The sequence below is a fragment of the Belonocnema kinseyi genome, chromosome 1, assembly GCF_010883055.1.
Source record: "Belonocnema kinseyi isolate 2016_QV_RU_SX_M_011 chromosome 1, B_treatae_v1, whole genome shotgun sequence".
NCBI classification, from domain to species: Eukaryota; Metazoa; Arthropoda; class Insecta; order Hymenoptera; family Cynipidae; genus Belonocnema; species Belonocnema kinseyi.
Window position 1 is genome coordinate 1,394,770 of NC_046657.1, and position 13,937 is coordinate 1,408,706.

The 13,937-nt window shown below is 22.3% G+C and overlaps 1 protein-coding gene across 1 annotated transcript in view; it reads left to right on the forward strand.

The window, feature by feature from the left end:
- LOC117168206 (reticulon-4-interacting protein 1, mitochondrial-like) overlaps positions 1–3,657 on the forward strand; it is a 39,017-nt gene extending 35,360 nt beyond the window's left edge. Inside the window, exon 8 of the mRNA XM_033353682.1 lies at positions 3,405–3,657. Coding sequence (XP_033209573.1) covers positions 3,405–3,608 — 204 coding nt within the window. The 3' untranslated portion in view covers positions 3,609–3,657. The remainder of the gene's footprint in view (positions 1–3,404) is intronic.
- The last annotated feature ends 10,280 nt before the right edge of the window (positions 3,658–13,937 follow it).

A 13,937-nucleotide genomic window follows, 5' to 3' on the forward strand; every position in this document is an offset into this window, starting at 1 on the left:
ATTATTAATTAATAGTTGAATTTTCTGTTAAAAAATATTGCACTTGCCTTTTCACGATCAAAATATGAATTTTGTAAGAAAAAATAAGTTCGTACGAAAAAATTGAATTTTTAATTCAAGAAGATTAATTTTTACCAAAATAGTTGAATTTTCATCCAAAACATTTTTTTTTAAATCAAATTTCTTAGGAAAAAATTAAATTTCTAACAAAATAGTTTTATTTTTATCCAAGAAAGATGCAATATTTCTATTAAAAAATATGACCTTTTTAAATTAAAAGGACAAATTTTTCAGAAAAAAAATAGTTTTCACCCAAAAACGAATCTAATCGACTTGTCAGCGAAAAAATATTAATTTTAAACAAAAGGTTAATGTTCTACAAAATAGTTGAATTTTTAATATAAAAAGACGAATTAAAGAAAAAAAGTGCAGTTAAATTTGAGGCCAAAAAAGATATATTTTTATCAAAATTTTTAAATTTACAATAAAATAATGAAATATATAACTAAAAAGATAATAATTAGGAGAGCGTTTTTGCGAATTTTCTAAAATTACGTAGATGGGTGAAGCACCCCCCCCCTCCCGCCCCCTTGATTTGTTACATAATTTAAGGACGGTCCCTTAACTACCTAACACTATTATTTTTCTACAATTGAAACAAAATCGCTCTTATGGCTAACAAATTTGAATTATCTTTAATTCTTTTGAATTGTCTGGAATTTTGTATATCCTTTGAATTTTTTAATTCTCTTAAATGTTCTTGAATTTATTGTAATTCTCTATGATTCATTATAAATTCCGTTGAATTCTCTTAAATTTTTTTAAAATCTTTTGAATTCTCTTTAAGTCACTTAAATTTTTTTATGCTTTCGAATTTTTTAAAATCTAAATTTTATTGAATTCTTTGTAATTCTCTAGAATTCATCTTGAATTTTTCTGAATTCTCTTAAATTTTTGGTTATTTTTTTAATTGTTTTGAATTTCTTTTTAGGTTATTTGAATTATATTTGATGCTTTCGAATTTTGTTTAATTGGTTTGAATTTTCGTTAATTCTTTTAATTTTTTTTACATTTTTTTAGTTCTTTTGGATTTTCTTTAATTCTTTTGAATTCTCTTGAATCTTCCTCGAATTCTCTTGATTTTTTACAGCCATTATGAATTCGTTAGTTTCTAAAATATTCTTGAATTCTGTGTAATTCTCTAAAATTCAACCTAAATTCTTTTGAATTCTCTTTTTTTTCTGTTTTTCTGAATTCTCTTTAAGTCATTTGAATTTTTTTATGCTTTAGAATTAAAATTTTTTTTTAATTTTCTTGAATTCTTTGTAATTCTCTAGAATTCATCCTTATTTTTTTTGAATTCTCTTAGATTTTTTTATATTTTTTTTTAATTGTTTTGAATTTCTTTTTAAGTTATTTGAATTTTCTTTGGTGCTTTCGAATTTTTTTTTTAACTTTCTTTAGTTCTTTTGAATTTTATGTAGTTCGCATGAATTTTTTAAAATTATTTGGAATTCTCTTAAATCGTTCTCGAATTCTCTTGATTTTTTGCAGTTATTTTCTAAAATTTTCTTGAATTCTTTGTAATTCTCTAGAATTCATCCTGAATTTTTTTGAATTCTCTTCAATTCTTTTGAATTCTCTTTAAGTTATTTGAATTTTTTCACGCTTTCGAATTTTTTTCAATTTTTTTAATTTAGTTGAATTCTTTGTAAATCTCTAGAATTCATACTGAATTTTTCTGAATTATCTTAAACTTTTTGTTTTTTTTAATTGTTTTGAATTTCTTTTTAAGTTAATTGAATTTTCTTTGATGCTTTCGAATTTCCTTTAATTCTTTTGATTTTTTAAAGGTATTCTGAATTTGTTATATTCTAAAATTGTCTTGAATTCTGCGTAATTCTCTAGAATTCATCCTAAATTTTTTTTTAATTCTCTTAAATTTGTTGTTATTTTTCAAATTCTTTGTAAGTTATTTGAATTTTCTTGAATGCTTTCGAAATTTCTTTCATTCTTTTAAATTTTATCAAATTGTTTTGGATTCTCTTGAATCATCCTCTAATTCTCTTTATTATGTTTGCAGTTATTTTGAATTTGTTATTCTCATAAATTTTCTTGAATTCGTTGTAATTTTCTAGAATTCATCCTAAATTCTTTTGAATTCTCCTAAATTTGTTCTTATGTTTTTTTAATTCACTTTAATTCGTTTGAATTTTCTTTTATGCTTTCAAATTTTCTTTAATTCCTTCGAATTTACTTGAGTTCTTTTGAATTTTTTATAGTTTGCTTGAATTTTCTTTAATTCTTTTGAATTCTCTTGATTCACTCACGAATTCTCTGGATTTTTTTGCATTTATTTTGAATTTGTTACTCTCTCAAATTTTCTTGGATTATTTGTATTTCTCTTAAATTCACCGCACATTTTTTAAAAATTCATATCATTCTTTTGAAATTTCGTAAATTCTTTTGAATTATCTTTAATTTTTTTCAATCATCTTTAAATATTTTAAATTATCAATAATTCTTTTGCATTATCTAGAATTATTTTGGATGATTAATTCTTTTGAATTTTCTTAAATTATTCTGAATGATTTAAATTTTCTTTGAATTTATTTGAATTATATATTTGAATTTTTTCGACGCTTTCGAATTTTCTCTAATTCTTTAAAATTCTCTTGAATCGTCCTCGAATTTTCTTGATGTTTTGCGGTTATTTTAAATTTGTTATTCTCTTGAAATTTCTGAAATTATTTGTAATTCTCTTAAATTCAACAGACATTTTTTTTTTAATTTTGTATCATTCTTTTGAAATTCCTTAAATTCTATTAAATTTTCTCAAAGTCCTTTGAATGTCCTGTAATTATTCTGAATTTATTTAAATTCCGTCGAGTCATCTTCAATTCTTTTAAATCATCTCAAAATCTTTTCAATTATCATTCTTTTTCATTATCTTGAATTCATTTGGATCATTAATTCTTTCGAACTTTCTTAAATTGTTCTGAATTATTTGAATTTTCTTTAATTCTCTTGAATCGTCCTCGAATTCTCTTGATTTTTTTGCATTTATTTTGAATTTGTTATTCTCTTAAATTTTCTTGAATTCTTTGTAATTCTCTTAAATTCACCAGACATTTTTTTTAAGTTCATATCCTTGTTTTGAAATTTCTTGAATTATTTTGATTTTTCCTAAAGTCCTTGGAATGATCTGTAATCATGGTCAATTTATTTAAATTCTTTTTAATCATCTTTAATTCTTTTTAATCATCTTGAATTATTTTGGATCATTAATTGTTTTGAATTTTCCTAAATTCCTCTGAATTTTCTCAAAATGCGTGAATTTTTGAGCCTGGCCTGTAACAACCCTGAAAATTTAATAATCCGAAAACTGTCGCCTTTTTTCGCAGTACTTATTTGGAATGAACAATTACGCCTGGAAAGACGGTTCGAAAATAAAGGCTACTTATTTGCGATCTATCCAAGAACTCGTCGACGCCGATCAACTCCAAACAGTCGTGGATCGAGTATTTTCACCCCTCGGAGTAGATCAAGCATTGAATCACATTCTGGATCCAAACTCGATTGGAAGCACCGTTATAAAATTCCATTAACGGCAATCAGGCCATAGAAATAATAATAATAATAATAATATTAATAATATTAACAATAGTAACAATTATTATGGAAATCATTAACCTATTTTAGAAGAACTTTTTCCAGTAAACGAAAAAAAAAAGATTGAAAAGAATTCAATGCAATTCGAATCTTAAATTCCTCTTGCATTTGGTTTCTAGTGCATTAAGGATACAAAGGGATTCAAACAGATTCCTGCTTCTTTAATGCAAATCACATTTTTCTTATCTTCCGATTGTTTAATTCTCTTGAATTTAACTTTTGTTCTCTTGAATTAGCCTTACATTCTTTCTATTTTTTTTTCAATTCCCTTAACTTTTGTTGAATATTCTTTATTGCTTTTAAATTCTCTTAAATTCTCTTTAATTGTTTTGAATTTTATTAAATTATTTTGAACCATCTTTAATTCTTTTAAGTTTACTGTAATGCTTTTAAATGATTTTTAATTAATTTTCAATCCCCTTGAATTTTTTTCAGATGTTTTTCATTTTTCAATTTTCTTGATTTCTTTATAAAGCTCTTGAATTCACCCTAAATTCTTTAAAATTTTCTTCGATTCTGTTATTAATATTTAATTCTTTAAAAATGTATTTATTTCTCTTGAATTATCTTTAATTCCTTTGATTTTTTAAATCCAAGTTTTATTGCATTTTTTGTAATTCTCAAGAATTCACCTTTAATTCTTTTGAATTCTCTTCAATTAACATTATCTTCTTTTTAATATTCTGTATATCTTGAATTTTCTTAACTCTCTTAAAATTACGTGAATTCGTTGCAATTATCTTAAATTTACTCAAAAATCTTTTGAATTCTTTAAATTTTTCAAATATTTTCATTAATTTTTTTTAATATCTGTATTTTTTTTTTTAATTGTCTTTAATTCTTTTAAATGGTCAATAATTGACCTTGAAGTGTCTAGAATATTTTTCAGATCTTTTGAAATTTGTTAATTCGAATAACAATAATTCTTTTGATTAAAAAAAAGGTTTTTCTTGGATTTTTTTTAAATTCTTTTGAATTCTCTTAAATTTTTTTTAATTTTACTTTTTTTAAATTATCTTCAGTTCTTACGAATCGTCTTTAATGATTCTAAATTTTCTTGAATTTTTAAAATTATAATTCAAAATATTCAAAGAAAATTGAACAGAATGAAAGATTATTCAAACGAATTCGAGAAAATTCAAAAGAATTAAAGATGATTCGAAAGAATTTAATAAAAGTAAAAAAAATCAAGATAATTCAAAAGAATTTTAAACAAATTCTTCTTCTTCATAGTTCTCTGATTTTCTCTTGAATTTTTGTAATCCTTTGATTTTTTAATTCTCTTAAATTCTTTTCGATTCTCTTTATTTCTTAAAAATTTTATATGATTCTTGTAAATGTGATTGAAGTCTTGAATTTAACGCAGTTCTTGAATTATTTTGAATTCTTTGTAATTCTCTTGAATACGCCCAACATTTTTTTTAATTCTGTTACATTTTCTCAAAGTTTCTTTAATTCTTTTGAAATATCAATAATTTTTTGGAATTAAAAAAATTCTACTAAATTATCTTAAATTATTTGAATTCTCTGAAATTCTTTAAATTTTCTTGAATTTGTTCATTTCGTAAAATTTTGTTGGCTTCGTTTAAATTCTTTTTAACTCTCCTAAATTATTTTTAACTCTTTTAAATTCTTGAAATTCCCTGGAATTTTGTCAATCCTTTAAGTTTCTTCTGGATTCTACTGAATTCTTTTTAATTCTCTTAAATTATTTTAAACTTTCTTAAATGCTTTAAATTCCTGGCATTTTTTCAATTCTTCACATTTTTTTATTCTCTTCAAGCCTTCTTAATTCTCTTAAGTTATTTTAAACTCTCTTCAATTCTATAACTTCTCTTAAATTTTTTCGATCCTGTTAAATTTTTGAACTCTCTTAAATTCTTAAAATTCCCTGAAATTTTTTCAATCCCTTAAGTTTTTTGGGACTCTCTTGAATTCTTTTTAATTCTCTTAAATTCTTTAAATTCTCTTCAATTTTTCCAATCTGGTCAAATTTTTAGATTTTCTTGAATGCTTTTTAATGCTCTTAAATTATTTTGAACTCTCTTGAATGCTTTAAATTCCCTTTAATTTTTTTAATCCTTAAAATTTCTTTGGATTCTCTTGAATTCTCACCAATTCTCTTAAATTATTTCAAACTCTCTTAAATTTTTGGATTTTTTTAAATTCTTGTTCATTCCCTTAAATTATTTTGAATTATATCAAACTCTTTAAGTTTTTTAAATCCTTTATATTTTTTTAAAATTTATTTTGAATTATTTTTTATTCTATTAAATTATTTTGAATTCTCTTAAATCCTTGAAATTTCCTGGAATTTTTTCAATTCTTTAAATTTTTCTGGATTCTATTGAATTCTTTTTAATTCTCCCACATTATTTTGAAGCCGCTTGAATTCTTTAAATTCTCTTCTTTTTTTCAATCCTGAAAAATTTTTTAATTCTCTTGAATTATTTTGAATTATTTTAAATCATTTTTAATTCTTTGTAATTCTCTTGAATCCATCCGACATTTTTTTTTAAATTCTGTTACATTTTCTTGAAGTTTCTTTAACTCTTTTGAATAATCAATCATTTTTTTAATTAAAAAAAATCTTCTAAATTATCTTGAATTATTTTGAATTCTCTGAAATTCTTTAAATTCTCTTGAATTTGTTCATTTCGTAAAATGTGCTTGATTTCTCTTGAATTTTTTTTAACTCTCCTAAATTCTTTTTAACTCTTTTAAATTCTTGAAATTCCTTTGAATTTTTTCAATTCTTTACATTTTTTGGATTCTCTTGAATTCTTTTTCATTCTCGTAAATTATTTTGAACCCTATTAATTTCTTTAACTTCTCTTTAATTTTTTCAACCATGTCAAATTTTTGGATTCTCTAGAATTCTTTTTGATTCTCTTAAATTATTTTAAACTCTCTTGAATGCTTTCAATTCCCTGGAATCTTTTTTAATTCTTTACATTTTTTGGATTCTCTTGAATTCTTTTTAATTCTCTTAAATTCTATAACTTCTCTTAAATTTTTTCGATCCTGTCAAATTTTCAATTTTGAATTCAATTTTTGTAATCGCGTGAATTCTTTTCAGTTCTCTTAAATTCTTTTGGATACTCGTAAAATCCGAATTCTTTCGAATCTTTTTTCGTTTACTGGTTTGTAAAAACGATCAAAAGTCTTTCCTGGACGAAAGGAAAGGGAGGAAAGAAAACCTTTGTGAGGGTTTTCTGAAATACCGTGCCGAAACCAAGACTGAAACTGTTAAATTCGATAATCGAATATCGACTCGATAACTCGTCCGAAGTTTTTTTTTATCAAATATGTCAACGACGCGACAATAAAAAAATAATCGAGTATAAAAAAAGGTTTACTTAGAGGAATTAGCAGAAAATATCAGGGAAAAATGTCCATGAATTGGGTATTTTTTCTAAAAATTATAGAAGCCTTTAATTTTTAAAAGGCGTTGTTTATATCATTAATTGAATACCATCTATTTTTAAAAAGAAATCATTTTACTCTCTACATATTTTTTTAAAACGCATGATATTTTTTTTTTACAGATTTTATTTAAATTGTGCACTTCGGATGCGAAGTTTCGCTAACAATTTTTCCAGTCTGCACGACTAAAGTTAAAATAATTATGAAATGCTTATTGTTAAGTTTGTATTGGATACGTATATATTTTATTGAATAAATATGAACAAGTTTATGTATTTTTTCTGTTGTTTAAAATCATTAAATAATAATTTACCTTCAATTTAGTCCAAGTATTATAATTTGGTTATAAGTTGGAAGTTTAAACGTAAAACATTTTAAACTTCTCTTCTACTTTTCGATTCTTTGTATTTTTTTTTTATTCTCCCGAATTCTCTAGAATTTTTTTGTTCTTTTATATTTCTATTGATTTTTAGTTATTTTTTTACTTCAAAGGATTTCAAAAATCTGGCAATTTTTTTTTTTTGTATTCTTATTAAGTTTTTTAAATCCCGTGAATGCATCTTTAGTTTCCTTGAATTCGTTGTATTGTTTTGAATTCTCTTAAATTCCTTCGGATTTTCTTTAATTCTTTTGAACTCTCTCGAAGTTTCTTGAATTCTTTAAAAATTACTGAGGTATCAACGTAATTAATAAAATTATGCATGCCTCATTCTTTTTAATTTTCTTTAGTTTTTTTTTATAAATCTCTGATTTAGCTTCATGAGTCACTTTGCGTTATTTTAAATTCTTTAAATTATTTTAGAATCTTATTGAATTCTTTTTAATTGTTTGAATAATTTTAAATTCTCTTGAATAAAAAATTTTCAATTCTTTTAAATTATTTTTGAATCCTCTTGAATCATTCTTGAATTCTCACAAATTATTTTGGATTTCCTTGAATTATTTCGAATTTTCTTTTATTTACATTGAATTCTGTCAAATTCTCTTGAATATCTTTATTTTTATGAATTCACTTTAAATTATTTGGAATTCTTTTAATCGTCTTTGATTCTTCTTAGGCGCTTCTTGAATTCTTTTTAATCCTCTGAATTATTTTGAATTCTCTCGCATTTTTTATTCTTTTTAATTTTCGTGAATTCTTTAAATTCTCCTTGAATCTTTTCAAATTCTTCTTGAATTCTTTCGAATTTTCTTAAATTCTTTTTGATTCTCTTCAATTCGTAACTGTTGAGAATTTTCTTGAAATATTTTAAATTTTCTTCGATTCTTTGAAATGCTCTTTAATTATTTCAAATTTTCATCAATTTTTTTATTCCTGTAAATGTTTTGAATGTTTTTGAGTTTACTCATAATTCTCTTTAATTATCTATGCATCCTCTTAAATAATTCTTTAATTCTTTTTAATTGATTTAAATTACTTTGGATTCTCTTTAATTCTTTTGAATTCTCTTATATTTTTTAAATCCTTTAAATTTTTCAAAAGTTCTTGAATTTATCTTTAATTCTCTTTAATTATCTTTGAATTTACTCAAGTCATTATTAGATTCTTTAATTTTGAATTGTTTTGAATTTTACTTAAATCTGTAGAATTTTTTAAATTCCTTTCGAATTCTCTTTTATTTACCTTGAATTCTTCTTAATCTTGAATTTTTTATCTTTATTTTTTTAATTTTCATGAATTTATGTTTAATTCTTTTAAATTATCCTGCAATCCTCTTGAATAATTCTTTAATTCTTTTGAGTAATATTCAATTATTTTCAGTTTATTTTAATCTTTTTGATTTTGGAAAATTCTCTTGAATTCTCTAGAATTTCAGTTGTTTTTTTGGAATTGTTGATTCATAGTTCTTTTTTAATTCAAAGGATTTAAAAAATCCTTAAAATTGTTTATTTGTTATGAGTTTTTTAATTCTCTTGAACTTACCTTAAGTTTTCCTAAATTCTCCTTGAATCCTTTTGAATTCATTTTGAATTCTTTTGAAGTTTCGATAAATCTTTTTAATTTTTCGTTTCTGTTTTGAATTTTCTTTAATTCTTTCAAATTAACTGTTATGCTTTTGAATTCTCTTCTATTTGCCTTGCATTATGTGAATCTTTTTGAATTATTTTACATTCTCTTGAATCATTCTTGAGTTTTTTCAAATTATATTGGATTTTCTTGAATTATTTAGAATTTTCTTTCATTTGCCGTGAATTCATTTTCATTTTTTTTTCGCCTGGAATTATTTTGAATTCGTTCAAATTCTGTGAATTCTCCTTGAATCTTTTAAAATTCTTTTTGAATTCTTTCGCACTTATATAAATTCTTTTTGAGTCTGTTTGATTCTGAACTCTTGAGAATTTTCTTTAAATCTTTTAGATTTTCTTCGATTTTTTGAAATTCTCTTTAATTATTTATACTTGCCTAGAATTCTTTTGAAATTTCTTTAATTCTTTCGAACTCTCTTCAATTTGTTGACTTGTAAATTTTTTCAATTTCTTTTTGTGTTTACACTTAATTCTCTTGAATTATACTTGAATCCTCTTGATTAATGCTATAATTCTTTTTAATTGATTTAAATTACTCTGGCTTCGCTTTAATTCTTTTGAATTGTCTTCAATTCTTTGACATTTATTTTATCCTCTTGATTTTTTAAAATCATTCTAAATTTCTCTCAATTCTCTAATTATTTTTGATTGGAATTCATTCTTTTGCATTTTCTTTAACTCTTTACATTCCCTTGAATTTTTGGAATCCTGTAAATGTTATGAATTTGTTAAATTTACCTTTAATTTTCTTAAATTGTCCTTGAATCCTCTTCAATTATTCCTGACTTTTCTTCAATCATTTTTAATTATCTTTAATTCTCAATTCTTTTGATGTATTCTTAGATTATTTATAATTCTTTTTAATTCATCATAATTCACGAGAATTCTCTTGTATTTTCTTTCTTTTGAATTTTCTTTCGTTCGCCTTTAATTCTGTGAAGCTGTTTAAATTCTCTTAAGTTCTTTTAAATTTGATTTAATCCATTGAATTTTCTTTAATTTCTTCACATTCTCCTATATTTTGTTAATCCTTTAAATTTTTCGAAAGTTCTTGAATTTATCTTTAATTCTCTTTAATTATCCTTGAATTTACTTGAATCATTATTAGATTTTTTTTATTTTTCCTTAAAATTTTTTTTTATTTCTTATGAAGTTTTTTAATTTCCGTTAATTCACCTTAAGTTTTCTTAAATTCTCCTTGAAACCTTTTGAATTCATATTGAGTTCTTTCGAAGTTCATGTAATTCTTTTTATTTTTTTGTTCCTGTTTTGAATTGTCTTTAATTCGTTCAAATTAACTGCTATGCTTTCGAATTCTCTTTTATTTGCCTTGCATTATGTGAATTTCACTGAATTATTTTGGATTCTTTTAAATTATCTTTGAATCCTCTTGAGTTTTTTTCAAATTATTTTGGATTTTTTTAAATTATTCCCCATTTTCTTTCATTTATGGTGAATTCTCTGAAATTCTTTTAATTCTCTCGAATTTTTTATTCTTTTTTAATTTTCGTGAATTCTTTTTAATTTTCGTTGTTATTTTTTTATAATGCTATGGAATTGTCTTTAATCCTCTTCATTCATATTTAATTATTTAAAAATTTATTTTTTTCTTGAATTATCTTTTATTCCTTTGATTTTTTTCATTCTGAATTTTTTTGAAATCTTTGAATCATTTAAAATTCTTCTTGAACTCTTTCGCATTTTCTTAAATTCTTTTTGATTCTGTTTAATTCTGAACTCTTGAGAATTTTCTTTTAATCTTTAAAATTTTCTTCGATGCTTTGCAATTCTCTTTAATTTTTTATGCTTTTCCAGGATTCTTTTAAAATTTCTTTAATTCTTTCCAATTCTCATAAATTTGTTGACTCGTAAATTTTTTGCATTTTTTTTTTAATTTACACTTAATTCTCTTAAATTATCCTTAAATCCTCTTTAATAATGCTTTAATTCTTTTTAATTGATTTAAATTACTTTGGATTTTCTTTAATTCTTTTGAATTGTCTTCAATTCTTTGACACTTATTTTATTCTCTAGATTTTTCTAAAATAATTCTGAATCCTTCTCAATGCTTTAATTATTTCTTCTTAGATTTAATTATTTTAGATTTTCTTTAACCCTTTAAATTACCTTAAATTTTTGAAATACTATAAATGCTGTTAATTTGCTTAAATTTACCTTAAATTTTCTTAAATCATTTTTAATTCTCTTTAATTTTCAATTCTTTTGATGTTTTCTTACATTATTCATAATTCTCTGTAATTCAGCATAATTCTCGAGAATTCTCTAGTATTATCTTTCTTTTGAATTCTCTTTAGTTCTTTTAAATTTTATTTAATTCATTGAACTTTCTTTATTTTTTCACATTCTCTTATATTTTTCTATTCCTTTCAATTTTTCGAAAGTTCTTGGATTTATCTTTAATTATCCTTGAATCATTCTTAGATTCTTTAATTTTGAATTCTTTTGAATTTTCTTTAAATCTGTAGAATTTTTTTTTAATTCTTTCGAATTCTCTTTTATTTACCTTGAATTCTTCTTGAATCTTGAATTTTATCATCTTTATTTTCCGAGTTTTCATGAATTTACGTTTAATTCTCTTAAATTATCCTTCAATCCTCTTGAATAATTCTTTAATTCTTTTGAATAGTCTTCAATTATTTTCAATTTATTTTATTCTCTTTGAATTTTGAAAATTATATCTCTTGAATTATCTAAAAAAATTTATGTTTTTTTAAATTGTTAATTTTTAGTTCTTTTTTAATTCAAAGGATTTAAAAAATCCTTGCAATTTTTTTTATTTCTTATAAAGTTGTTTTTTCATTGAATTCATTCATTCATTGAATTCATTCTCTTGAATTTATTTTTTCCCTTGAATTCACTTTCAGTTTTCCTAAATTCTCCTTGAATCCTTTTGAATTCATATTGAATTCTTTCGAAGTTTATATAATTCTTTTTAATTTTTTTAAATGTTTTGAATTGTCTTTAATTTTTTCAAAATATCTTTTATGCTTTTAAATTCTCTTTTATTTTAATTAAATTCTGTGAATTTCTATAAATGCTCGTCAATTATTACAATTTTTGGTTTCTCCTAAAATCTTTTTAAACCCTACTTAAATTCTGTTAAATTTTATTTAAATCTTTTGGATTCTCTTGAATTCTAAATGATTTTGAATTTTCTGTAATTCCTATAAATGTTGTCTTTAATTCTTTTGAAACTTTCTTGAAATTACCTTCAATTATTTGGAATTCTGTTGATTTTTTAAAATTCTATTAATTTTACCTTTATTTCTTTTGAATTTCCCTTGAATTATTTTTGAATTATTCTTAATTCTTTTGGATTCTCTTTAGAATTTTCTTTATTTCTTTTAAATTTTCTCTAATTCTCATAAATATAATTTAAGTCTTGACTTTAATGCAGTTATTTTTAATTCTTCATAGCTTTGTAATACTCTTGAATTTACCTAAAATTCTTTTGAATTTTCTTTAATTCTTTTAAATTATCAATCTATTTTTTTAATTATGAAAGAATCTTCTAAATTATTTTGAACTGTTTTGAATTATCTTAAATTCTTGAAATTCCCTGGAATTTTTTTAATCCTTTAAATTTTGTTCGATTTCTTTGAATTCTGGTTAATTCTCTTAAATTATTTTGAACTATCTTAAATTCTTTAAATTCCCTAGAATTTTTTGTTGGATTCTCTTCAATTATTTTTAACTCCATGAAATTCTTTTGAATTCTCTTTAATTTTTTAAAAATGTTCAGTAATTCTTTTGAATTTTCTTTAATTCTTTTAAATTATCAATCTATTTTTTTAATCGCGAAAGAATCTTCTAAATTATCTTGAATTGTTTTGAATTCTCTTAAATTCTTTAAATTCGCTGGAATTTTTTGAATCCTTTAAATTTTGTTGGATTCCTTTGAATTCTAGTTAATTCTCTTAAATTATATTGAACTCTCTTAAATTCTTTAAATTCGCTTAAACTTTTTCGATCTTGTCAATTTTTGGATCCTCTTCGAATTCTTGTTAATTCTCTTAAATTATTTTGAACTCTCTTAAATTCTTCAAATTCCCGTTAATTTTTTCATTCCTTTACATTCTTTCGAATTCTTTGATTAGCCTAAAATTCTTTAAATTCCATTGCATTTTTAGAATCCTTTACATTTTTTGGATTCGACTGTATTCTTCTTAATTCTCTTAATTTATTTTGAATTCTTTGTAATTCTCTTGAATTTATCTAAAATACTTTTAAATTATCAATAATTATTTTGAATTAAAAGAAATTCTTCTAAATTTTCTTGAATTGTTTTGAATTTTCTTGAATTCTCTGAAATTTTTTTGAATTTGTTCAATCATTAAAATTTTGTTGGTTTCTCTTATTCTTTTTAATTCTCTTAAACTATTTTTAACTCTTTTAAATTCTGTAAATTTCCTTGGAATTTTTAAAATCATTCACATTTTTTTGGATTCGCTTGAATTATTTTTAGTTCTCTTAAATTATTTTGAATTCTTTGTTATTCTCTAGAATCTACCCAAAATTGTTTTTAATTCTTTCAAATTTTTTTAAATTTTCTGTAATTCTTTTCAATTAGAAAAAAATGCTTCTAAATTATCCTGAATTGTTTTGAATTTTCTTTAATGTTTTAGAACTCCCTTGAACTTTTTGAATTATTAAAATTTTTTAAAATGTTCTTGCATGCTGTTTAATAATAATAAAATAATTGAGTTTTCAACTCAAAAATATCAATTTTGCACCAAAGATAAAATATTTTTTTTTTCATTTGAAAATTTGGAAATTCGATCCAATTGTTT